The 26296-nt window shown below is 32.6% G+C and overlaps 6 protein-coding genes across 6 annotated transcripts; 1 reads left to right on the top strand and 5 right to left on the bottom strand.

The window, feature by feature from the left end:
- Positions 1–142: 142 nt before the first annotated feature.
- LOC106447399 (60S ribosomal protein L13a-2) lies at positions 143–1831 on the bottom strand. Its single transcript, XM_022699670.2, has 4 exons — positions 1489–1831; positions 920–1036; positions 734–821; positions 143–434 (listed from the first exon to the last, which is right to left on the bottom strand). The coding sequence occupies exons 1-4, from the start codon at positions 1758–1760 to the stop codon at positions 291–293; spliced, it is 621 nt and encodes a 206-aa protein (XP_022555391.1). The 5' UTR covers positions 1761–1831; the 3' UTR covers positions 143–290.
- Positions 1832–5245: 3414 nt separating this feature from the next.
- On the bottom strand, positions 5246–6394 carry LOC106417227 (cyclin-dependent kinase inhibitor 5-like). Its single transcript, XM_022699669.2, has 3 exons — positions 5845–6394; positions 5656–5778; positions 5246–5560 (listed from the first exon to the last, which is right to left on the bottom strand). The coding sequence occupies exons 1-3, from the start codon at positions 6249–6251 to the stop codon at positions 5491–5493; spliced, it is 600 nt and encodes a 199-aa protein (XP_022555390.1). The 5' UTR covers positions 6252–6394; the 3' UTR covers positions 5246–5490.
- Positions 6395–12201: 5807 nt separating this feature from the next.
- LOC106417228 lies at positions 12202–13279 on the bottom strand. The gene is made up of 2 exons (XM_013858067.2): positions 13222–13279; positions 12202–13172 (listed from the first exon to the last, which is right to left on the bottom strand). Exons 1-2 carry the CDS (start codon positions 13277–13279, stop codon positions 12202–12204), a joined length of 1029 nt encoding a protein of 342 aa, XP_013713521.2.
- Positions 13280–15913: 2634 nt separating this feature from the next.
- Positions 15914–18088, bottom strand: LOC106418658 (E3 ubiquitin-protein ligase PRT1). Its single transcript, XM_013859401.3, has 8 exons — positions 17839–18088; positions 17632–17660; positions 17372–17551; positions 17203–17298; positions 16989–17135; positions 16718–16915; positions 16509–16627; positions 15914–16433 (listed from the first exon to the last, which is right to left on the bottom strand). Exons 1-8 carry the CDS (start codon positions 17910–17912, stop codon positions 16125–16127), a joined length of 1152 nt encoding a protein of 383 aa, XP_013714855.1. The 5' UTR covers positions 17913–18088; the 3' UTR covers positions 15914–16124.
- A 1498-nt stretch (positions 18089–19586) lies between these two features.
- LOC106417229 lies at positions 19587–20078 on the top strand. The gene has a single exon (XM_013858068.1). The coding sequence runs from the start codon at positions 19587–19589 to the stop codon at positions 20076–20078; it is 492 nt and encodes a 163-aa protein (XP_013713522.1).
- Positions 20079–25100: 5022 nt separating this feature from the next.
- LOC106416558 (CLAVATA3/ESR (CLE)-related protein 41-like) lies at positions 25101–25999 on the bottom strand. The gene has a single exon (XM_013857487.3). The coding sequence runs from the start codon at positions 25721–25723 to the stop codon at positions 25421–25423; it is 303 nt and encodes a 100-aa protein (XP_013712941.2). The 5' UTR covers positions 25724–25999; the 3' UTR covers positions 25101–25420.
- Between the last annotated feature and the right edge of the window lie 297 nt (positions 26000–26296).

The raw sequence follows: 26296 nt of genomic DNA, 5'->3' as shown, positions 1-26296 counted from the left end.
ACCGTCACGATAGTTTGGTAAGTTGAAGCACTACACAACGTGCGGCTAGGGATGTGTTAAGCTCGCCCAGAGTATAGAATTCATAGGTTTTCGCATTTAAAATTTTCAAACTTGACCATTGATCTTAGAGAAAAGAGCCAAGAACCATAACAGATTGTTCAATCAAAAAAACCAAAAAGTCTCATTCCAATCTTCAAGTTTACAAGCTACTAAAAGCAGAAACAAAATTCAAAGGTAGAATCGAGACGAGCACCAAATTAAGTATTAAACCAAAAGATAGATGCCAATTCTCAGTACTTGATGGGTGCAAGAACATCGAGCTGCGAACCAAGCTTCTCCTCTGCAACCTTTTCGGCCTTAGTCCTGAGCTTGCTGAGCTGCTTCTTACGCTCATACACAGCCTGTGACCTCTCCTTTCTTTTGACCTCAAGCTCCTGCAAACACAACATACCAGAAGGTAAAATCCCAGTTTTTTCCTCAGAATCAGATTCAGTGAGATGATATGGCCTCATAATAACTAAAAAGACTGTACAATCATAATCAGCAGGAGTCACCTACCAACTTATTTTTACTAAGTAAGCATTCAAACAATGAAAATGATGTTCAATGAAATTCAATTGACAGAGCAACTATATTTGGTTTATCAGCAAAGCTTATTATACATTTGAAAACAATAGTAGTAAATGAAAATTATTTGTTCCCAAGACATAATAACTATGAAAAAAGGACAAACCTTAATGGTATCGTAGTGGTTCCAGCCAACCTCAGAAGACAGACGTCCCAACAAGCAGTACTTGTGACCAGCCTGGAGCCTCAAAACCCTAAGCAATAACAAATACGGGAAAAGAAAATCAGTTGATAACGAAACACATTGGGGACATTTTCAATACCAAAAAGAAGAGTAGAAAAGGATGATTACTTGAGAGCATCAGGAATAACCATTCTCTTGACCTTGTCGTAAGGAGGTGGGACTCCTTCAAAGACCTTCAAGCGTGCAAGAGCAGCAGCTCCACGCTTGGTCTTGTGTGGGATCATCCTGCCACAACAACAACAAAACATTTTCAAAACATCTTCTCACAAAACATCCAAACTACATCAAAAAAAAAAAAAAAGATGATGTCTGACAATATTAGCTTTCTGTAACCCAATACATTCAATAACTGATACAAACACCCTACAGTATAATTCAGATAATACATTTCCAGACAGATGCTGTCTGAAAAATACAAACTCCACAAAGCTTGAAAGGCAGACACTTTCTGTAACCCAATACATTCCTTAGTACCCCCCAAGTAAATGTAGATATTGATACAAACACCCAATACTATAATTCGGATCTCATTTTTCAATAACATTTTCAGACAGATGTTTACTGACAAATACAAATTACACAAAGAGGGAAAGGAAGACACTTTCTGCAACCTAAGCCATTGATACAAACACCCAACAAGTTCAAAGTTAAAGATGAAATGAGATTAGATAACGAACCCACGAACGGTGCGCCAGAAGATCTTAGAGGGAGCCCTGAAGTGAATGGGACCGTGAGAAGGCTTAGTGTTCATGCGTTTCCTCATGAACCTCATGTACTTCATCTTCTGACGAACCAATCCACCTGACAGGCAAATCTCCTCGCATCTGACCACAACGACTCTCTGCCCGTTGAGCAACTCCTTAGCGATGATCGAAGCTAGACGGCCCAGCATGTGGTGCCTTGCGTCGACCACGACACGCTTCGAGCATAACCCTGACCCAGACACCATCTTTCTTCCTCTCGATTCGAATTGGTTCCTCGAGAAAGGTTTCGACTTGAAAACAATGGCGGCTTTATATATGAGCGTCCTCCCTGTTAAATTAGGGTTTCTCTTAAACCTAGTGTTATTGGGCTTTTAGTATGATGGTTTAGGCCCAATAAAAGCTCTTCTTAGTTTTCTTTGGACTTCTGTTTCGAAATGAAAGCTCTTCTTATTTTTTTAAGTTTAAAATTCAAAAGCTTTCTCTCTTGATTGAGTCTAACTTGCCCTTCTTCTACAGTTCATTAGTTACTTCATTGATCTGAGTTTGTTTGATTCGAGTGTTTTGTAAAATTTTGTTATATGATCGATCTATGATCGATCTTGGATAGCTAAATTAATGGAATTGGTAGGAGTAGGGTTTTTAGTCCATTGGTAACACTTTATATCAAACTCAGATCAATGCGTATGTGTCAAGCATACTTCAAAGCGGATGATGAGATTGTTAGTATGAAGTGCTGCGTAACTATTAAAGGTGAAATGACTAAAGAACACGTGAGATGCGGATTTGGTATAGGGAAATATGAAATTATTTTGTAGCTATCAAGTGCTACCAGTCCAACAGGCTAAAACCTAATGTTAAGTGCTTCTGAAACCAAAGGCGTACATAAAGTTGTAATGCCAGAAACGAGGCAAAGGCTGAGTGATGGACTCCATGAATGTTAACATATCTTGTGTAGCCAAGTTTAGGAGATAACATGACAGGTGTAGTAAGTTACTTGCGGCCTAGTAAACTCTTGTTGTAATCTAAGGGCCGAAATCATTCTAAACATGTAGTAGTTTTTTTCTTCACATAGTTGTTGGATATAAGAAGGATTCATAACCAAAAATACTGACTTGACTAGCGCTTGATCGGTGAAATACTCTTTCCATGTGTTTAAGGGCGACAAAACCAAGAAGGCAACACATCTTTTAGAGCTGTAAAAATTGATCATGTTATACTATTTACTAATATCAGACAAGATGCACAGTGGTGTTAAACGCATACTAGATTTCGACCCGCACAACCGTGCGGGTGTTTATTTTCATTTTATATACATAAATATTTTTTTACATCATTTATGGTATATATATATATTTTAAAAATTAATATATTCATTAAAAACATATTACATATTATTTTTGTATTAAATCTATATTCAGTTTTGACCCAACGACCTTCAAAACTAAGTTTTCTATTAGCAATATTTTTACATTTATTTATTTCAGATAATATATTATTATATATACAAAAGTCTAAGATATGTCGATTTTTATACATGTATTATATAGTTTTTGAATGTTAAGTCGCTATATCATCGTATTATATTTTTAGCATAAATATTTTATATTTATAAAAACTATTTTTACAAATTTATCAATTTAATATAATGTTATCATATTTAGTTCAATATACTAATCTCATTTAATATGAACTATTATTATTATAAAATAATAAAAATTATTTTTTATTTTATAAATGATAACTAAATATATATATATATATATATATATATTAATGCATAATAATAGTTCATTGCTAACTACGAAATTAGTTGAAATATTTACATAAATTTTTTGAAAATTAAGATAATGTTATAATATTTTCAAAAGATTTGTTAAAAAAATTATATATATATATATATATGTATATATTTAATTATATTTATATTTAAAATAAAAAGATATCATGCATAAATGATTTGTATTATTAACTTTGATGAAATACATGTTACTTTATATACGTGTATTATATAGTTTTCTAATATTAACACTGTTACCTACATATTACATTTCGAATATAAATACTTATAAAAAATAAAATATATAAATTTAACAATTTAATATAATTTAATCATATTTAGCACAATATAATAATTAATATTTTCTCTTAAAATGATTGATTATGATTATATAATTGATAAAATGATAGAATTTATATTTTTAATATTCTAAAATATATAAATGTATAATATTATTTCATAACTAATTTCGAAATTAGTAAAAATATTTACATATAATTTTTAAAAATTAAGATCTTGTTAAAATCTTTTAAACAGACTTGTTAGAACTTTTAAAATATATATTTATATTTAAAATGAAAAGATATCAAAAGATATTGTGATTAACGTAGTTCAAAGATTCTATATATTATTAGTCTTAATAAAATATATTTAATAAAAAAATAAAGGATGGTCCAAATTATAAAACAATACATGAAAGAATTCATTACTTCTATTTTAATAGATAATATAGACTATAATTAGAAATTTTAAGAAAATAGTATACAATTTTTTTTTATATTTTATAATAAAATTTTAACTAACATTAATTTATAATAATATTAGAGTAGTAATCACGAAATTAATCAATGATTCATTTTATAATAATATTTAAAATATCTAATAAGATTTTGTAGGATTTTTTCTCAACATATTTTTATAATTAAAAAATAAGACAATTTTATAGGTGAGTTGTTATAAATGTCAATTATTTAAGATGTGATATCTTAATGATGTCATAATGTTAATTAGAATTAAATGAAATATAATTTTCTACAGAAGGTCCAATTTAAAAAAATCACACACGAAGAGAAGTTGTGACTTGTGTTTTAATATAATAGATGTATTAATAGGAATCGACATCATTATTTAATGTATTGGTTCATCCGATGAACAAATGATCTAAAGAGGACACATACTTGCATAAACCAAGAAACAAAACTCAGCTGCTAACTTGGACTTTTGATGAAAACGGTCCAGAAAGCGAGACAGTGAGTGCAGTACCAATAAAGAAGAGAGAGAGAGAGGCGGAAGCATATTGCTGCAAGTCTTGTCAAGTTTGGATATAAAATGTGAAGAATTATTGGAGTCCTTTATTTAACTAATAACTAATAACTAATAAGTATATTTTTTAAATGTACAACTCTATATATAAGAGAACTGGATTGTTATTTAAGTGGTTGTCTACATATCTAAGATAGTAAGATAATTATTTAGATATATATATATTTAATCATCTAAGTTGACTATTCATTTAGTTACCTATTTAGATAGTTCTGTATAGGTAGTTATTTAACTATAGGCGTTGAAAAGCACTGTATACACATATTTGTATCGTTTTTTTTTTTTAATAAAAGGCCTTTATATATTTTTTTAAAAGGCCTATATTACACACATGATTGATTTGCTCCTACAATTTCATACACAAGCCTGCAAACTTCTGTGAGTTAGTACAACTACGCAAGTGTGAAACACCCAAATTCAGTCTCGTTCTACGGAAAGGACAGTATCAACAAGGAAGAGAGATTGGAAAGCCTGTGAGTGACGAACATTTTTGTTCAGAAGAGTTTGCCACTTTTGCAACTTGAAGCCAAAGTGAATGACTTGTAAAGTAAAATCAGATGCAGAACCACAAACTCAGACAAATAACAAGAGAAAACTATGAGGGAATGATTCAGAGAACAGAAACATATCTAGCCAGTAAATATTTTTATTTCTTGCAAGTTAGAGAGATTAAAACATTACATTATTACCATTGATCCAAAATAAAACATTACATTATTACCTTAACTAACAAGTTAACCCCAACCCTTATGTTTGGGGTTTTTAGTAGGCTAGTCTTTGTTAGTCTGTGTGCAATTTTTCATTGCCTCTGTTCCAACACAGATCTTCCTAATAAATCACACAACTTTACAACATCATGTTACAGCCAAACCAGTTCATGGCACCACTTTGATCCATTCGTAACGTCCTGGCAATGGATTCTCCGACACAATGTCAAAGTTGTACCTGCAAAACCATTAAACTCTCCCAAAGTCAGATAACAGACTCTCAAACTCTAAAACCAAACCCATTATAACAACGTCAAGAGAGGATTTTTTTACTTTTCAGTGAAGAATCTCTGTTGTTGCTGCTCTGCGAATGCAAAGAATTCTTCAATCTCATGAGAAGGCACACTTTGTGTAGCTTCTTCTGAGTCTCTTCTCAAGCTACACGGCGTCGTTTCTCTGTAAAAAAAATACATATTCAAGAACTCAAATTATCATCTCTCTGTCTGTAACACTAAAGTTTACCTGTCTCCAGATTCGAACTCGAGACCTTTCTCTCCAAGACTACAACCAGACTCAAACTTCACCAAGTTGCTACCACGGTCTTCTTCCAGATTCGTCGGCTCTGACGACAACACCGGGTTAGCTCTAGGGTTCGTCGTCTGTCGTTTACCGACACTGTTTGCAAGCTGTCTCTGCTGTTGTTTTCTTGTGTCGGCGAGTAACGGAAGCTTAACGAGACGGCGGCTACGGAGCTGGAGGTAGCGAAATGAGTCTGCGTCGACGAACGGCGGAGTGGAATGAGATCGGAGACGCTGCAGGGCGAGGTTCTTGGCGGCTCGGGTGCGAAAACCGGAAGCGGTTTGGTGAGAGATATCTTTTGCGGAAAGGGCTCCGCCGGCGATCTTTGACTTCTTTATGTATCTTCCCATGTTCGGGAAGATGATCGAAGGGATCTCTGGTTGAGAGTGAAAGGAGGGAAACGATGAAGAGGAAGAGAAGAAAGTGATTTTTAATCTTAAAAGTGAAAAACTGAAAAAGGAAAAGGTTTTTTAGGGAGGAAAAAAAATAGTGAAATGTGAAATGTTTCTAGGGAGTTGGTTTTTCTCTGCAGTGTTTTTTTTTCGTTAAGGTCATCTGATTAATTAATTTTACAGATGTGTAAACTTTTGTCCAAAAATTAAGCATGAAATCAAGATTTAAAAGGGGAAAATCCCATAAAAAAATCTTCAAGGTGGCAGTCATTCACATTTTAAACCCTGAAAATATTTCACACACTCTAAACTTTCAAATTGACACTTTTATCAAAAGAAATCTCCAACCTGGCTTACTTGTACATCAAGTCAAAATGGTAACCAGTACTGCTCAAAATCGATAACGTGTCGGTTCTTTTTTTTAAATTATTTTATTAATAAAATAAATATTAAAATAAAGAAAATATAAAAATTCATAAAAAAATTCAAAACAAATCATCAAAATCACTAAAAATTCACAAAAAATCAAAATATTCACCAAAAAATATTTTAAATTATTTTATTAATAAAATAAATATAAAAATAATCATAAAATTTTACAAAAATAAAAGATTCACAACAATATTTATATTATTTTATTAATAAAATAAGTATAAAATACAGAAAATATAAAAAATCATTAAAAAAATCGAAACAAATCACAAAAAATCAAGAATAAAATTAAATGTGGTTTTATAAAAGCAACTAAGGAATAACGGGCATTGGGTGCTATAAACTGGCTACCCTCAAGCTATCATTAATATACATTCTTTTTTTATTTTGATAATCGTGGTATCCGAATGCCCCGAGGGGATCCGACTAGCGCCTAATGACTGTCCGGTAGAATCTGAACCACTAAGGGCCCGGCCGGAGCCCGCCGAAGGCATCCACGAGAGCTGGACAGCCTCATGTAATGGACCCAGTGGCCACGCGCAGTTGGAAGTGTCCGTATTGGACCCGTAGGCCCTCAAGAGTAACATTCGCCAGAGTTGGCCCTCGAACCCTTGACCTCCCGAGGAAGGGCGCCGGAGCGAGATCGTTCAACCACCACTGGACCACTAACGCGTGGTTAATATACATTCTTCCCTTTTAAATTTTTTCAAATCCAACCAACACACACATATAACATAATAGATTAAAAAATCCAAAATAGCAGTCAGTCTCTGGGTTATGATTACTCTAATTCAGATTAGAAAAATTCATTATCTTCAAATGATTCTTGTGAATGATTTGTTTAATTTTTTTATGATTTTTAATATTTTCTGTAATTTTATATTTATTTTATTAATAAAATAATTTAAATTATTTTTGTAAATTTTTTGAATTTTTGTGAATTTTATTGACTTTTTATGATTTGTTTTTAATTTTTATGAATTTTTTATATTTATTTTATTAATAAAATAATTTAATTTTTTTGGTGAATATTTTTATTTTTGTGAATTTTTAGTGATTTTTATGAATTTTTTTGAATTTTTTTATGGATTTTTATATTTTTTACTTATTTTATTAATAAAATAATAATTATTGTTGTGAATCTTTATTTTTGTAAAATTTTATGATTCTTTTATATTTATTTTATTAATAAAATAAGATAAAATATTTTTGTGAATTTTATTGACTTTTTATGATTTTTTCTGAATTTTTTATGAATTTTTATATTATTGTATTTTTATATTTAATTTATTAGTAAAATAATTTAAAATTTTTTGGTGAATATTTTGATTTTTTGTGAATTTTTAGTGATTTTGATGATTTGTTTTGAATTTATGAATTTTTATATTTTCTTTATTTAAATATTTATTTTATTAATAAAATAATTAAAAAAAAAAATCGACACATCATCGATTTTGAACAGTACCGGTTACCGTTTTAACTTAATGTACAAGTAAGTCAGGTTGGAGGTTTCTTTTGATAAAAATGTCAATTTAAAGATTTAAAGTGCTTGTGAAATACTCAGAGGGTTTAAAGTGTGAGTGGTTGTCATCTTGAAAGTTTTTTATGCGATTTTTCTGATTTAAAAACGTAGAAAATAGCATTACCCTGACGAAAATATTGTCTAAACGAACAACATATTCAGATTCACACAGAGTGGATGATACAATTTTTAAATATATTAAATTAAAAGATTAAGAAGTTTTTCAACTATTTTGACCAAAACATAACTTTTGTTATATCATTAAAATATGTGATTTTTACAAAATAACGAAAGTAGATTTATTGAAAATATGGATCATGATATAAGTAATTAAAGATGTTCATTGTGGTTCCACATTTTTTTTTTGCTTAAATGTGGTTCCACATATTAAATATACAATTTTTTATTTTGAAGATAATATAAATACATTGTCTGTTAAAAGCTGTTTTATAACCATTTTCACAAATTGTAATAAAATAATAATATTTGATGGTAAAAGAAAAAAAAAGCTATTTCAAAAAATAATATTATTAGTATGATTTATGAATGGTTGATGCAGCAACATATATAAAAAAAAAACGGTGCCGAAAGTAACAAATACTATTAAGAATAAAAACCAATTCGATTATATTAATAATCCCAGTAGACCATCCTTTCATCAAACACGAACGAATCCACACCTGAAGTGTAAAAAAAGTTATTGTAATTGACTACCTGTGTGGATTAATTCTTTTTTGTTATACAAGATGATTGTGCTATGTGCCTATGTATATCAAAAATATTTTGATTTTGGGTCATAGTGCAGTTCTTTAACAAAGGTCAATCATCTATTTGTCCAATTTCACCAAAAAGTACACATTGTAAAAGAATATACTACTGTCTTATAAATCAACGTCATATGGCTGATCACTTATTTATTTATTTTGGATTTATTAGCATTGGATTCCCTAATCCTCTTTAATATACTTTGCCGCTACGACGTAACATCTCAACGTCCGTAACGTTCTTTTGATATATATATATCGTTCGTTAAAAGTGTTAATTTATTGGTATAATGCTCGAGTGATTGAAGTACTTTTTGATATAATGAAATAACATATCAAAATAATTCATGGTATTCTAGTGGTTGAAGTGTTTTTCTAACTTTATTTTAGGTACTAATCAAAATTTAATTGGCAATTGCATTGCCATGGTTGTCGGTTGATACATGTTACATATAATAGTAATAAAATCTTATTACTGTATATTTTTCATTGTTTTTTTTCTTGAAAATAAAAGGGTTAAACCCGGGTCTATTAAAGACACAAACCTAACCTCCGGATGGGAGATGCAACCCACAGATGGATCCTCTCCCGGATATTCAAATAGACCGTAAACATGGACTCATATCCGCGTGGCCACATGTGAAACTAATAATTTCGCATTAGAGAGTATTTAATCTCTGACCAACAGGACAACTCTTCCTCCTCTTGTGGAAACCAATAAACCACCATGATGTGCTTAATATTTTCCATTGTTTCGGTAACCATTTGTTTCGAGTATTGGGTTCACAAAAAAAGAAGAGAGTATGTAGTTCATAATGTCTTCGAACCAATGCATGCTAAATTATCACCAGTCAATACACTGGCTGAGCTGCAGACACGGACTGTAATACAAGATCTTTCATAATTTTATATGTGCAATTTAGACTATTTAGTATACATTATATATAACCCGTGAAATAATAAAGTAAAAACTTGGTGAGGAAACTCCCAATAACTACATAACATAAGTTTATTTTGAATTGTTCTAGGTTTCGTATTATATTATTAGTAAAAAGAAAGATTTGTTCAGTATAAGCAAGATGAATTTCTATTAAAAATTTAAAACGATCAAAAAGGATGTCAGTAATTATAATCCTTACAACATAATTAGCACAATTTCAGCCAAAAAAAAAAACATACGTAGACCTCTGAAAAAATACATTCAATAATTTCAAATATGAAATTTTTTGCTCTAAAAAAAAACTTTAAAATTTTAAATTTGAAGTTTTGAAAAGTAGAATTATATTTGAAGTTTCACTATTCAAAACTTCAAATTTGAAGTTTCATATTTTTATTTGCATTTTGGTCTATATAACACATCACCTTTATGATTCATAAATATTTTTCTCGTTTATTGTTTTAATCCTTGAAAAAATTATAGCTAGATTTAGACAACAATAATATACAAAAAAACTTAACAAAAATATTTTAAAAAATTACATGAAGACATAACTATTACACAAATTTAAATATTACAACAACACTAATAGTCATGTAAGTTTGATCTAGAACCTTCAAAATTTTTAAATATTTTCCAATTTTTTTTGTGTAACTGAAGATGGTTGTTGTTGTTATTTTTTATATCTTTTTCGTACAATTCTTTTTTGTTCATATCAAATATATTTACGAGTATTAATATCATCGAAAAGAAATTAGTCTTTTACCAATATTTTATGTTTCTCTTTTACTTTGTTGTTCCGATCTAATGTATTTACAAGTATCAATATTGCCTGATTTCAACAACTTTTAGCTTGTAATCTACAAAGTAAAAATGAAGAGAGCAATGTTTACTTTGAAATGCACTAATAGATCATATATGCATTGCGAAAATCATTTTATGAAATAATATGGTACTAGATTAAGACCCGCACCTTGCGCGGGATAAAAACTATATATATAAATTATTTTATGTATTATATGTTCTTACATATTATGAAATAATAAATATATATTAAATAATTAAAAGTAAGTAACTATTACATATATAATAAAATTGGTGCGAACGTATAAATCAATTTTATTAATACAAACAATTTTTTAAAAAAACTTGATAGGATATGTAATTAAATTTAAATGATATTAACATACATAGTATATTTTTAATATTAATGTCTATTTTTTTAATGGTGTTTTCTACTCATATGTTTTTTTTGATCATGTGTATCTTTAATAGCAAAAACTTTAAATTACTGATAACAAAATTTTCATTGTGGGACTAATAATTTTAGTAATTGATAATTTAAAAAAATTTATCAATGTTAGTTCAAAACTTTTATCAAAAAAATTATTCAAAGTAAATTTTGAAACTAAAATATTTATTTATTCAATATGGTTTATAGTTTAATTTAGAATGATATATATATATACATATATATTTTAAATCTTAATGATTAATTAAATTAGACTTTTACTTATATGATTTTGTAATCATTTGTATTTTGTCATAACAAAATTTTAAACCATGGATCGCAAAATTTGAATGTGAGACTTTTAACAATTTTAGTAATTTATAGTCATTTTTTAAAATTCAAAATATAAAATATACAGAAAAATCTAAATTTTTATAATATGGTTATTTTGTTTTTTTAAAAGTTATTTTAATAGTTTTAAATTAAACAAATTTGATAGAAGATACATTTTTTTTATCAGATCTTTTTTATTCAAAATCATTAATTGTCATATATACTTTACCCACATTAGGCAATTCCGTAATCTTTATTTAAGGAAATAATAATTGACATTAATAATGAATTTATGGTTAGTTTAATAAAAAGTTTATTATATAATTAGATGGACCAACCTATTTCTCTAGTAATTCTAAGAATCATCCTATTGATGACATGTGGCTACAAAATGAAGTTGTAATGTTTCACAAATAATATATAGGGGATTTTGCTTGAAGTTTAATATTAATTAAGTTATTTTTATTTAAATTTTTATATTTTAATTGAATATTTTTTATTAATTAATATTGTTGTAATATGTTTATATATGTGCTAGTTATTTACAAAAGTTTTTTTTTTTTGCTAAAAGGTAAATATCATATTAATGAAAGTTCCGATTTACAAACATAGTAAATCTAATTTATGTTACACCTTGGCAAAAAAGATAAAAACAAGGTAGTAACAAAATTTGGATGAGCTAAACGAAGTTAGTGCATCCACTTGGCCATGAGGTCTTGGAATTGCTTCCTGTTCCTCCTAGCAGTTATGGTGTTGCGCATTTCCCTATCAATGAGTTTGTATATTGCTGATGGAGGTTGAGTGATCTGGTTATGGATAACATTGTTTCTCTGCTTCCAGAGATGATAAATGACGCACTGGGCTGCGAGCTTCTTTAGTAGAGCTGGAACCGTTGCAGAGGTTCTTCTGATCCATGAAAAAAGCTCAGGCCATGAGCAGAACAACGTGTTAGGCGGGTTCAAACTCGCGATAGATAGGTGCCAAACTTCAGAACTGTAATTGCAGGTGATAAATAGATGATCTCTTGTTTCAACAAGAGCAGAGCATAGACAGCAAGCTGTTGGGATTTGAAGGCCCCAAGAAGCCAATCTTGCTCTCGTCGGTAACCTGTCCATATTTGCCACCCACATGGTAAAGTTGTTCCTTGGAACAGCTCCTTTAAACCATATAACATCAATATTGGGTTGAGTTGGTAGAGAAGGTCTCAAGTCATGCCATGTATTTCGCGCATTAAATCTCGGCTCCTCTCTTACAGTTGTGGCCCAGACATATGAATCAGCGACTTCAGAGAATGTAGGGCATTGGATGCTGGTCAGATAAATATGGAGTTCCAGAGCTTCATTAGATCTCGGAGACGGAAGAGACCACCCGTATGGAGAGCAAGCTTCTGCTACTGAGGCATTAATAGGGACCCGAAGTTGTGAAGGCCCCCTGTCGCCTAGAAAGCGTATCAACTGGCCAAATGGAGTCCAAGCATCATACCAGAAGCTGATTTTATGACCTGTTCCAAGCAGTGGCTTTATAAAAGTAATCCCTTCAGCTTTGATCTTTAGGAGCTGCCTCCAAACCCAAGAGTCTGAGGCCGATTCTTCCACTGCCCAGAAGCTTATGTTAGTTGTGTGATGCTGCCTATGAAATAGTGCCCACAAGGAACCGTTGTCTGAGAATAGAATTCATATGAATTTCAAGCACAACACTCTGTTCCAGACAGTTAAACTTCTCAGGCCTAATCCACCCTCCGTTTTTGGCATACAAACGTTGAACCATGCAAATTTTGCTCTTCCCGTGATATCAGTGTTCCCAGACCACAAGAACCTAGAACAGAGCGACTCTATCCTTTTGAATAAAATTTACAAAAGTTTTATGAATTCAAATTAGTTATGACAAATATAAAGACCATATTATAAAATATAAAGACTATATTAGAAAATATAAATAGTTTTGAAGTTGAATTTGAAGTTTTACTTTCGGAAAAAAACACTTTTAAATTTTAAATATAGAGTTTTGGAATATTCAAAATAGAGTTACTTAACCGTTGGAAGAAAAAAAAACTAACTTAACCGTAGAATGAAACGCACACGTGCGATTACTCAAGCAATCATGAAACAGATTCAAATCTCGACTCCACCGAACCCCTAAAACAATACGATTAATATTAAAGAGCAAAGGACAAAGAAATATTAAATAATACTGCAATAACCCTTATCACGTCCTCCCGCCCTTTTTTCAGGGCGCCAAAAAGAACTGTTACCGCACGCGTTATTTGCGCGTAGTTTACACTTTCCAAGGGAAATAATTTATTTTCTTTTGATAAAGTATACAAAAAGACAGAACCAGAGCAGCGATTTCCGACGCAAGAGAAACTCGGGTCCCACCTCCGACCAATCAAATCGTAGCTGCCTCACACGCACTCAAAGGCGAATCTTTCACCGGTGGGTCCCTTGATCCAGTTACTATTACGGCCAATCCTCATTTTGGTTTTGGTTTACTGGAATTTTGTTATGCAATTATATACTTCTAGATGGTTTGGTACAATTTTGCTTTCGGTTCGACTATTAAGTAATTTAGGGCTGTCCGGAAAACCGAAATGAGCAGATTCAAACCAAAATAAAAAATGAATTGAAACCATATATATGTTATTATTTTAACCACTATGAATATGATCCAATTATAAACTTGCCAACAGAAAAAACTGATTAATCAAATATAATATTAAATAGTAGTATGGTTATATATAAACTATAGTAAAATATAGGTGATAATATTTATATTTAAGATACTTTATTGTTAATATCTTGATTTGAAATTTTACTTTTATTTCTGTTTCTGTTTTAGTTTACTTTTTGCATTTTTGTTTTAATATTAATGAAAACCATTTTGCAAAAAAGATGAAATTTTAATTATATTAGTGTTATTTCTATTAAAGTTAAAGCGTCATTTTGTATTTTTTATATTTCATACACTAGTGGTTGATTCATATGTATCATCTCTGTCATGTCCCACTATTATTGCTCATGGCTCTGGTGAGCGAACCTTGTCACCGGTTGGTGCTCCATCTCCCTCACACAGAGGCTTCAATTGTGTCCTCTCCACGACTAGACAAACCCTAATCGGGTCCTCATCTCATCGCAAATAGGTTTGGGCTTTCTTTAGTGGCAATGACTTTAGCCCGATCTTCCAAACCATGTTGTTCTTTGTGTAAAGGGTCCAATACCCTTTGAGTCCCCCCTTCGTACATTATACTGGAATTCTAATGTTATTCACCGCAGTCGGATTGGGCCTAGCGCCTAAAGAGAAAATCGGAGATTAATTAAAAATTATGCGGAGCAGAATTTTTAGATAGTTTACTATGTTATAAATCATGTTAATATTTAATTGTGTATAACATTAATACATTTTCATGTTTAAGATTGTATAAAACACACAAATGGAATACATAAGTTTAATATAGTGTAATTTTCATCAAAATTATGAATATAAATGATATTTATAAAATTTTAGATCAAATAAACAAATAAAAATATTATTTAAAAAAATAATAATAATAATAATAAAATAGATTAGGCGGCTAGGCGGTCATTTAGGCGGTCTAGGTGGAAAAAATCGGATATCCGATTTTTTTTAACCGATTTGGCATAAATCGGGGCGGAAAAGTGACGCGTAGCGCCTAGGCGGCCGCTTTTTAGAACATGGGTTATATTTTAGATAGTTAAGACTTCATTATCTCACTCTTGGGTACGGTTACAAAGTCTCGCAACTCTTATCGGTCAACAGTTAATCATCATCAGAGACAGTCTCCAACCGATCTCAATTTTCATTGACGGGGTCTTCAACGTCGGTTTTAAATTCGTCGTTCTATAGAACAATTTGGTTTTGGTTTATGATTCCAAGTGAAATTTTTCTACGGATCCATTCTCTCTTTTACTATCTCTATTTTTCATCATGTTTTTTTTTTCTTAGTTATCGTCTTACTGTCAAATGTATCTCCGGTTGTATGGATCAATTCTCTCCTTTACCATCTCTATTTTTCATTATATTTTATTTTTTTAGTTTATCGTTTTGCCGTAAGTGTATCTCCGGTTGTAACCGTTTAAGCCTATTAGATCTTTAATATAATATTAATATTTAGTATTAAAAAAATATTGCAAATAGATGTTAATAGTTCCAATTCAATTAATTTTGCAACAGAAATGTTGAATATAGATCATCTATTTGTTTGGTTTGGATTTCTATTTAGTGTTTCTGATGTAGCGACTAAAATTTAACTATTTGAAAGTATGATTTAGTTTTGCATCAGTTATTTCTGTTTTGGTTGGTTTTTAAACATTTGAACCTCTTAACTGTTGCTGAAATTCCTTTTTTTTCGCAAAACTTTTTCCCCCTACATAACTACAGTGTTAATAATGTATCAAATTTTTTTTTTCAGTTCTTTGAAATCTCTTATTGCAAAATACATAAGAAACCAAATGAAAACACAAGAGTTGGTTTTTGTTTGCGTTTTATGTTTACAAATTAACAAATGAACTTTGTTTAAAAACCATATTTTAAAAAAGAAACATGCAAACACAAACGCAAACCATGCTTCAAGATTCCAACATACTTAAGCTGTGTTTCAGTCAGCGCTTGACGATACCTCATTAGAATCAGGAGGCCCTGCTTCCTCGCTATCATCATCATCATCACTATCTTCTTCTCCACTCACGCCTTCACTAACCATCGGACCTAGAAGGAAGCCGATAGACTCGATATTGACCAGAACCTGAGGAACCTGAGCGAGCTCAAGCCTGTGTTCTGGGGTGTGTTGTTGGTTGAATCTCCCAGGAACTTTTGAAGGAGTCTCGTAACAGTCTTTGCAAAGGTCATAACCAATTTCTTCCTTGCAGTCTTTGCATCTGTATCGCTCCCCTATGATTGGATACACCTGCCAAAACCCACATCAATGTTTTGGTTTTCACTAATAATAAACAATCTGTTTAGAATCATGTATACTACTTACTCCGCAACAATCACAACCAGCTCCGATGTGAACATTAGATGCAGGGTTTGCCCACCAGGGAAGATCATTGTTGTTCTCGCCTGATAAGGATGGGCCTTCTTTGTGAGAGCTTTGAATGTCTTCATAACATGCCAGAATAAAATGATTATAAAAACTATGAGTCTCAGTGTAAAGATGGTTCATAGATTCCTTTGAACACAAGAACTTACTTCTTTTGCTAGTATGGGCAATCGATTTCTGAATCCCACTTCTCCTTGAATTGTACTCTTCAGGAAAGTTCTCCTCCAAGAGCTGCTCAAGAACCAAACAAACTTTCGGAAACCCTCTCGGGTCAGAGATATGACACTCCTGACATTTGATCTTTTCGCCTTCTTGAAACATATCTACTACGCATCCTTCGCAATACACTGTAAGAAGGACGAGACAGGTTATTAGCACATGACAAGGATTTAAAGGGTAAAATATTTCAAACAAGCATACCATGTCCACAATTGAGTACTACGGGTCGCACTAGCAGCTCCTTGCATGCTGAACAGAGCAAATCATCTTTTGAAATCTGCTTAATGACTTTGTTATTCTCATTAGGTTCTTCACTTGATAGTAACCTTTCTTCCACCTTCCGCTCATCTAAAATACACAGAATTTTACACATAAAAGAAGTTTATTACAATTCAAAAGCTCATATAAGACTCACCAGAGACATTTGGAGAACCTCCACTACATGAAGACTCCACCTTAGGCTTTGGTTCATCAATCTGAGGTGAAAAACAATCTAGTTCTTGTTCCTCCTCTGACATTACAAAAAAACAAAGTTACACCTCAACATCAAAGGAAAGTGTAAGAAGCAAAGGAGAGGAACCGACTTAGAACTTGTTCTTCTCTCTTGTGGTGGGTAAGAGGGTAGATCTTCTTGAGGAGGAAGTGAAGCTTTTGGCAGACAGCAGGAAAGTGAACATAAGGGTCTCTGCAAATGGGACAATGAGACTCTCGCAGCTCATTCATTGACTTGTGTACGCACCAGAAACACGATAGGTGACCACATGCTGCCATTAGCAAATTCCAAAATAAAGCATCAGAAAACTAAAAAAATGTTCAAGATTTGAGATTAAAGTCAACTTCTTACATAGCACAATCGGTTTGTAAAGAAGCTCCCTGCGCCAAGACAAAAAAAGTCAATTTCGAATGATTAGTTTCGTCCTTGTCTCAACAATGAAATCAATTACAGAACCAGACTATGAATCTACAATCAAGATGCTGTAACACGAAAAACCCTAAATCAATAAAATTAAACCTAATGATTAAGGCAATGTTAAAGAGGTGAGGCGCTTACAGGCAAACGCAGCAGAGAAACTTATCGGAGATTTCTTCATGTAGCTCAGCGTTCTTCATTGCAACACCCTCCATAGGTAGAGATCGGGATTGAGAAATCAAAATTTTTCTGCAAAATTATCAGACGAAAACGAAAATACAAAGAGAGAGAGAGAGAGGAGAGAGATCTGAGATTTTGACGGCGCGATGTTTTTGCTTAGGGGCTAAGGGACGGATTTAGGAATGTTATGGTGGATAAAGAAAACTTTACTAATCTTGATTAAAAAAAATCGACTTTAATTTATTTAAATTTAGTTATTAATAGTTTAATACAAAAATCAATAAAGAAATTAGTTGATCTTTTCGCACACCAAAAACATGCTTATTCATTTCATTTTAAATATCTTTTTATATTTGTACACACAAATCAAATAAATATTTAATTTAAAATTTTATAACGATATTTATTTTGTAACAGAAATTACTTTATAAAAATAATTAATATGAAACAGACGAAATTGTGAATAAGTACATAGCTATGCCACAACGATCTGCTTTGGAATAACAATTGAAGAAATTTTATTAATATCTTTTGTTTTAACATGACAATAATTTTTATAATTTAGATGAAATTTCTTCTTCTTTTTTGTTAGCATTTGTCAATTTTATTAAAGTTTTAACTTCGGTGAAAACACCATTGAACAAATTTTGGCTGCAAAACACAAACTAAACATATAGCATAATTAACTAAAACTAAGCGTAATTTAAAGAACGATCCATAACTTTAAATAGATTACAAACTTAAACACCAAAATCATGAAAATTCAAAAAATAAACCTAAAACAAAGAAGATATGGAACTAGGGATTAAAAACAAAAATCTTCTCCTATTGTTGTTGAGAACTTTTGACCAACACCGTAGAAAATTAGGCATGAACATTCGGATCTTGGTCAGAGTTTTATTGATATTCAGTAATTCAGTTTTGCAATTTAAAAACTTAATCAGGTAATTTCATATTTCACGTCGGTTTGAGTCGGATCTTCGCGGGTCAATGAGTTCAATTCTACCTTTTAAGAACCACAAAGTAACCACATCCATTGTATTTGTATTCAAATCAGGTTTTTTACCCAAAACAATTATTTCTGATCGATTTTATCCCAAAATAACTTAAATGAGTACTTATGATATCCAAATTACCCAAATTAATCAAAAATATCTATTAGTTATAGTTCAAATAGACTATTTTTATTCGTAAATGACCGTAGAGACAATTTGGTTTGCGTAAATTGTACCCAAACAATTTAATGTAATTCAAAAATATCAAAATAACTAATATATTTGGATTTGCAATTCTAGTTTAGATATTGAGATTATTACAACTATTATTATAAATAACAGTATATATATATTATTGGATATTTTTGGATACTCATTCGAGTACGATCGAATTTAAGACCTGAAATTTGAGACAATTTTATTTTTTCGACTGCAGATCAGCAAAAATCAGTAGAGTGATTTATTAATCTCCATGTGCCACCACCGGCCTGATAAAATATGCCAAACCATCTCCTATATTCTAGGAACTGTCTAACGATAACTTGTTGTATTTAAACATTCCCTCTTGTACATTGTTTACGAAGAGAAATACAATAACTTACATGGTATCAGAGCTCACAAGCTCTTGAGACCTTCATTCTCTCTTTTCTTCTCGATAAATCTCTCTTTGTTCCTTACTTCTCCTCTCTTCTTTCTACCTCCAAAGCCACATCAATGGCGGCTCAAAACCACAATGGTTATGAACGAGCGTTTGGGGTTACAAATATCAAAAGTCATATCCCTCTGAATTTGGATTTCGAAGACCATAATTATGATGCTTGGCGTGAGCTCTTCCTCTCACACTGCCTCGCATTCAACGTCCACGGACACCACGATGGCACTTCCCTCCCAGCAAACGACGACGACACTCCTTGGAAGAAGAGGGACGGCCTGGTTAAGTTGTGGCTATACAGAACTCTAACTCAACCTCTATTTCGTACAAATTTCCAAACAGGCTGGTCCGCTCGGGATATCTGGTTGCACATTGAGAACCAATTCAGAAACAACAAAGAAGCTAGGGAAATTCAACTCGACCACGATCTACGCACCACAGAAATTGGAGATCGCTCTGTTCATGAGTATTGTCAGACCTTGAAGTCAATCTCCGCTCTCTTGGCTAATCTAGATGTGCATGTCTCCGATGTATCTCTTAAATTGCCTGAATGAAAATTTTGATAACATCATTAACGTTATCAAACACAAGGAACCATTTCCTTCGCTGACTCCACCAAGTCCATGCTTCTAAATGAGGAGACGAGACTGAAGAAAGGCAACAAGACTCAAGCGACATCTGATAACGCTTCTTCCTCGACGGTTCTCTTAGTCTCTACTGAAAACTCGTAGCCACAACACTTCAAAAATGAAAACAAAAGACAAAATAACAGAGGTCGCGGTCGCGGACGCAGACGTAACAACCAACAAAGGCCTTGGAACAACAACTGGAACAACAATTGGAACGACAACTGGAATCCAACGTGGCCAATGCCTTACATGTCAGGACCAATGATGCAGTGGCACAAGTACCCTACGCCATGGACACAACAGCCAGCTAGAAACCAGAAACCACAAAGATTACCGCTGCCTTGATCTCAAAACCAGAAAATAATCATATCACGCCATGTGGTATTTGATGAATCTATCTTTCCCCTCCCCGAAACACACCCCACTCTAAATTCTCAGCCATATGGTTTTTTTGACACCACATCGGAGCCATCTCCAATATTTAAAAGCATTATGGAGAAACATATGTTCACGGCTCCATCTATCCAAACAGAATCTTCTCTTCATGCTCCTCTGATTTTTTCTTCCTCCTACTCCTCCTCAACGTCACCCTATGACTACTAGAAGTAGAGATGGCACACAAAAACAGAGAACTGTCCTTAACCTAAACACTTCCACAGTCTCCCTAATTCCCACCAGCCACTTAAAAGCACTTAAGGATCCTAACTGGAACTCGTCTATGACTGTTGAGTACGATGCTTTGATTAAGAATAAGATATTTAATCTTGTTTGTCGTCCTCCTGATGCTAACATAGTGCGTTCGATGTGGCTATATAAGCATAAACTTGATGCAGATGGACATGTTCGTCGTCACAAATCGTGACTTGTAGCTAACGAAAAGTCACAAGAACATGGCCTAGGCTATGACGAAACATTTAGTCATGTTGTGAAACCGGTTACTATACGCGCGGTACTTCATCTCGCTCTGCTGAGATCATGGGAGGTTCATCAATTAGACGTAAAGAACGTGTTCCTACACGGTACTCTTGATAAACCGGTGTATATGCACCAGCCTCCTGGTATGGTAGATGAGTCCAAGCCGCAGCATGTGTGTAAACTGGAGAAAGCTGTCTACGGTTTAAAACATGCCCTGCGGGCTTGGAACACACGCTTCTATACCTTCGTCAAACGTCTTGGATTCCGAAAGAGCACAAGTGACACCTCCTTGTTCACATACAACAAAGGATCAGACGAAGATTTCATCCTACTTTACGTAGACGACATTCTTCTCACCACTTCTTCGGCGCCACTACGACAAGTTGTCAAGTTCTCACGTCACTACTCAAGAAAGAGTTTGAGATGTTAGACAAGGGAAAACTCAAGTTCTTCTTGGGTGTTAAAGTAGACTACAAAAACAAAGGTATGCTACTGACGCAGTTGGCTTATGCCAAATAAATATTGCAGCATGCTAAGATGCAAAACTGCAAACCAGTAACCAATCCAGTCGATTTAAAGTTAAAACTTTCACAAGAAGGAGACGACAAGATAGATGACCCGAATCTATACCACAGTCTAGCTAGTGCCTTGCAGTACCTCACACTAACTCGCCCTAATATCCAGTACGATTTGCACCAGCTATGCTTGTTCATGTATGATCCTCGAGTCACTCATCTCACTGCGCTCAAACGGGTCTTGTGCTATCTTCAGAGAACCTTATCACACGGGTTGCAGCTCTTCAAATCCAGCTCCAGTGTACTCACTGCCTACACGGATGTTGACTGGGCAGGTTGTCCTGACACACGCTGATCAACCTCGGGCTATTGCATTTATCTCGGAGACAACCTCATATCTTGGTCCTCCAAACGCCAGCCGACAGTTTCAAGATCGAGTTCAGAAGCAAAATACATGGGAGTTGAGAGTGTAGTAGCTGAAACGTGTTGGATACGAAATCTCCTCCTTGAACTGAAATGTCCGATCACCACAACCACTCTCGTCTACTGCGATAACATAAGTGCGGTGTACCTCTCCAACAATCCAGTGAAGCATTAAAGAACAAAACATGTGGAGATTGATATTTACTTTGTTCGTGAGAAGGTCAATATGGGCCAAGTACGAGTTCTACACGTTTCTTCTACTTCTCATTATGTTGACATATTCACTAAAGCTCTACCTACAACTCTCTTCAACGAATTCAAAAACAGTCTATCCGTTCGGACGCCAAACGATTAGACTGAGGGGGAGTGGTAGAATATGCCAAACCATCTCCTATAGTCTAGGAACTGTCTAACGATCTTGTTATGATCTTGTTGTATTTAAACATTACCTCTTGTACATTGTTTACGAAGGGAAATACAATAACTTACATGGCCTACAAATAAAAAGACTCAAAAAGATCTACGATAAATAATGTTAACCTTTGCAGATGCAGCCAAAATGATATGATGAAATCTAACTCTTTTAGATTTGTCAAAATTAGAGTCAAATAAAAAAAAGTCTTGCGACAGTAAATCGTAGATCCGTAAATTTTCAAACTAAATCAAAATCTCTATAAAACAAAAGAAACAACTTTAAAGTTCAAAGTCACCAAACTTGCTAAAGAAACCAAAAGCAACAAGAAAAAAATCTTGAAAAAGGTGAAAGCTAGTAGAGTTTTTGAAAATGGTGATCCACAAAAATTAAAGACAACTTTGTCGAAATTGAAAATCTTAGATCTCTATAGTTTAGATATTTGGACAAACGTGAAATGAACAAAAAACTGAAAATTTGAATAAATTGTAAGATTTTGGAGGTACCTATAAATATTCTAACCGTTTTATATATTTTATTTATATTTTTCTACCTATGCATTTACATGTAAAACTAGATTTTTATCTGTGTTTTGAAATTGCAAAAAAAATTTGATAAAATTTTAATATAATGAAAACAAAAATATTTGTTTAAAATTTTTGAACCTGTTTTCTTTTGTATTTTTTTTTTTTGTTAATTAACACTTTTAGTTTTGTTTGAACTGAAATTGTCGACTTTAATTGAACAGATAAAGTCAATTTACTGATTTTTGTAACTTATTATATTACATATTTGGTAGAACTAAATAAAACTATCGTGAAAATAATAAGATAAGCTGTCTATTAATCAGTTTCTCATTGGCTTAAAATTTCAAGTTTTTATAACTGAAATGAGTTGATATATATCCATTCTCGGAGGCGTCTTTACCTCCCATTTATCATTTCATTCATTTGTCTGATTCATTCTCTCTACTCCCCGTTTGTACATTTTTTTTTTATCAACCCGATTGTACAATTTTAGATTTTATTCTCACGCTCCATGTTGTATTGAAGGGCCTATATTGCGCTTAGGCTAATGAATCACTCAAATTAAACACTGATTCATAAATCCTTTGTCTTCAGGCCCAATTATATCCCCAAAAATTATTTGCTCCACTACCATCTTTCTTTCGTGTACAGGTATCCTCCGAACATGTTAGCGTATATGCCCATGTTAAATTTTAGATCTTCATTTCTTATATTTGCTTACCTTTCCTACAAGATATTTTGAGTGGAGGTGTTTGTGGTTACCTCTTTTCCCTACTTGTGCCATGAAGATACATGTGTAGGGGTTTGTTGGTGTTATCCGTATTGTTGAAAATTGGCCAATTAAATCGACTTCTTCACAAAATCACTTCTCATTTCGATATTCAGAAAACATAGAACCGGCTCAAAGACATCACATGCCCTTGGGCAAAATAACTTTGATTTTTTCACATATATTTATAAATAATTTAAAAATATTTGAGCCACTATTCCTATTTTTTTAAAAAAATTGGATCCTTTTTCTAATACTATATCTGCAAAAACAATTTGGGCCCCGAGGACCACGTCCTTTTGCCCTATACCTAAGCCGGCCCCGAGAAAACATGTCCACAATATTGAATTGTGTCATCAACAAAATCAACTAGATAATAACATTCATTTTAGGAGGGACATTGAATTTTAAAAGAAATCTATCGTTTCTCTTTATTTTCAATATCCATTTATCAACATAATTGTGATTGAATTTACCTTTGTGGAATCTATTATGAAAAATCGATTTGATCAATTGTAAAATCACGTCTTTACCTTAAGACACTGAGTTTCATAAGAAATTTATCGCCTCTCTTTATTTTCATTATATTTATCATTGCGGACATAAAACTTTGTCTTTATTTATTTATTATTATTATTTTTTTTTATATAAATAATTATAAATGCTATTATAATAATATACACAAAATCAAAAAGGAAAGAGAAGAAAAGTGGAACATCATAAAGCAAATGATTGATGGCATATAATTGAACAACGAGGAGATGATACGATTATAATTATCAAATCATCGTTTTTTTGTTATTCAGCTTTTTTTTTGTCTAGGGCAGTGTGCTTTAGTTGAGAAGACAAAAAGCTATGTATGGACGATTCTTCACTAATAATTTAGCTTCTTCTACAGTTTCTTGTCGTTAAACCTAACGAAAGAAAAAAGCTGATCCACATTTTTGTGATGTATTTTATTTTATAGTAAACACAAACACAATTCATGGAAATATAATGGGTCTTCTCATCACTTATGTCTCTAATCGTATATCCTATGGTTGGGTTTGAATATCGCCATAACGGAGGGTCCATGGTAACCTAATTTATTATTATCTTTTTCGTTAATGACTTATTACACATTCACTGTTAGTGAAGAAATTGCTTTAGATAATTGATATCGGATATAGCTGTTTTACATTTTCTTTTCAAAACTATATTCAGAAAAGGAGACAGTTTTGTCAGGAGTAAAGAGATCTAACAATTGTTTGGGATCATGCCTCGAGATCTTCATTGTCATTGACTATTGTTACAAATAGAGTCTTTCTGTTCATGATCTAACCATTATAATAATTAAACTATGATTAGAAAAATCTAATGATAAAGGCTTCTGTATGCCCCAATAAATTTGTGAAGGAAAAACATAGCAGTAGTGTATAAAGGTGGCTACATACACATGTGAATGATTAACGAATAATAGCATATTCTTTACAATTCTAACTTCAAAACTTAAAAGCTGGAGGAAGCAACTTCAAAACGAACAAATATTAGGAAGGAAATGAACGGTACCAAACTGATCCATTCAAAAATATATACTAAATCCATAACAATTAAGTTCTTCTCTAATCTCCATCGATCAGAGGCTTCTCCCATATATAATAACATAATATTGATCTATAATAACTTATCTTTTAAACTCAGGGGTAAAACCAGATATGCCAACTCACCTAATTGGAAATAGGGTTTGGACCACTAGGAACTTCATGAGCATCATTTCCAAACTCTCTCTTTCTAGAAGTGCGGCTGGGTCGTGGGCGATCCTTCGGACGCAGATCCATCGTGGATGAAGCTGGAGCCGAAGATTTAAGAAGAACCCTCTTGAAGAGAACAACCGTAGATGTGGATTGATGATGATTCATTGGGATTGTAAGGCCAATGAAGAGAATGAAAGATAAGAATATGAGGAAAAGAAGAAGAGTATGAGAATACGATGATGATTTGGTATTGGTTTGGTCATTTGATGTTGCCATGCAATTTAGAAAAAAAATTTACCACCCCCCCAAGATCCCAAGAGGGTTCAGTATCCATTAACCAGAAACGAAACAACTCGAGAGCTGGTCAGAGCCGCCAGATAACAGAAAGCAAAGAAAGATGAAACAAAAGAGAGATCTAGTAATTAAGAAGAAGAAGAATAAGCTTGAGATAAAATGAAAAAAGAACAGAAGAAAAGAGGTTCTCAAACTTTCATACTCGTGAATTTCATTAATAAAGCAAAACCAAAAGTTGTATGCAGGATGGTCACGAGGTATGAATTTACCAAAGCACCCTTTGTGCTAGCTGCATCCGGAGAGAATGGACATATATGGTGAATTCAGACTAGGGTTTGCATAACGCGAGACAAGACTTTTTCAGATTTTTCTTTCAAATAGATTACTATCAAGCCCCTGAAAAGACTTAAAATTGTCGGTAGGCATGCCACTTCAGAACGAGCAATCACATGAAACAGAACAAAACGTGTAATGGTAATTGAGTCATTTTAACTACCAACGAATCTTAAAAGCTTACGCAAAAGGAAAAGGTTATAACATAAATGAAAGGAGAGG

Source organism: Brassica napus, chromosome C3 (genome assembly GCF_020379485.1).
Source record: "Brassica napus cultivar Da-Ae chromosome C3, Da-Ae, whole genome shotgun sequence".
NCBI lineage: Eukaryota > Viridiplantae > Streptophyta > Magnoliopsida > Brassicales > Brassicaceae > Brassica > Brassica napus.
This window is presented reverse-complemented; position numbering and strand designations above follow the sequence as displayed.

Coding starts and splice junctions, on each gene's coding strand:
- LOC106417227 (XM_022699669.2), bottom strand. CDS start 6,251: ATGGGAAGATACATAAAGAAGTCAAAGATCGCCGGCGGAGCCCTTTCC. Junction 5,779..5,844: donor GAGTTCGAATCTGGAGACAG/GTAAACTTTAGT, acceptor TTTTTTTTACAG/AGAAACGACGCCGTGTAGCT. Junction 5,561..5,655: donor CAGAGATTCTTCACTGAAAA/GTAAAAAAATCC, acceptor ATGGTTTTGCAG/GTACAACTTTGACATTGTGT.
- LOC106447399 (XM_022699670.2), bottom strand. CDS start 1,760: ATGGTGTCTGGGTCAGGGTTATGCTCGAAGCGTGTCGTGGTCGACGCA. Junction 1,037..1,488: donor TTCTGGCGCACCGTTCGTGG/GTTCGTTATCTA, acceptor TTGTTGTGGCAG/GATGATCCCACACAAGACCA. Junction 822..919: donor GTTATTCCTGATGCTCTCAA/GTAATCATCCTT, acceptor GTTATTGCTTAG/GGTTTTGAGGCTCCAGGCTG.
- LOC106418658 (XM_013859401.3), bottom strand. CDS start 17,912: ATGGAGGGTGTTGCAATGAAGAACGCTGAGCTACATGAAGAAATCTCC. Junction 17,661..17,838: donor TTTCTCTGCTGCGTTTGCCT/GTAAGCGCCTCA, acceptor GTCTTGGCGCAG/GGAGCTTCTTTACAAACCGA. Junction 16,628..16,717: donor TGCCCATACTAGCAAAAGAA/GTAAGTTCTTGT, acceptor CATGTTATGAAG/ACATTCAAAGCTCTCACAAA.
- LOC106417228 (XM_013858067.2), bottom strand. CDS start 13,279: ATGGTTCAACGTTTGTATGCCAAAAACGGAGGGTGGATTAGGCCTGAG. Junction 13,173..13,221: donor TAGGCCTGAGAAGTTTAACT/GTCTGGAACAGA, acceptor TTCTATTCTCAG/ACAACGGTTCCTTGTGGGCA.
- LOC106417229 (XM_013858068.1), top strand. CDS start 19,587: ATGGCGGCTCAAAACCACAATGGTTATGAACGAGCGTTTGGGGTTACA.
- LOC106416558 (XM_013857487.3), bottom strand. CDS start 25,723: ATGGCAACATCAAATGACCAAACCAATACCAAATCATCATCGTATTCT.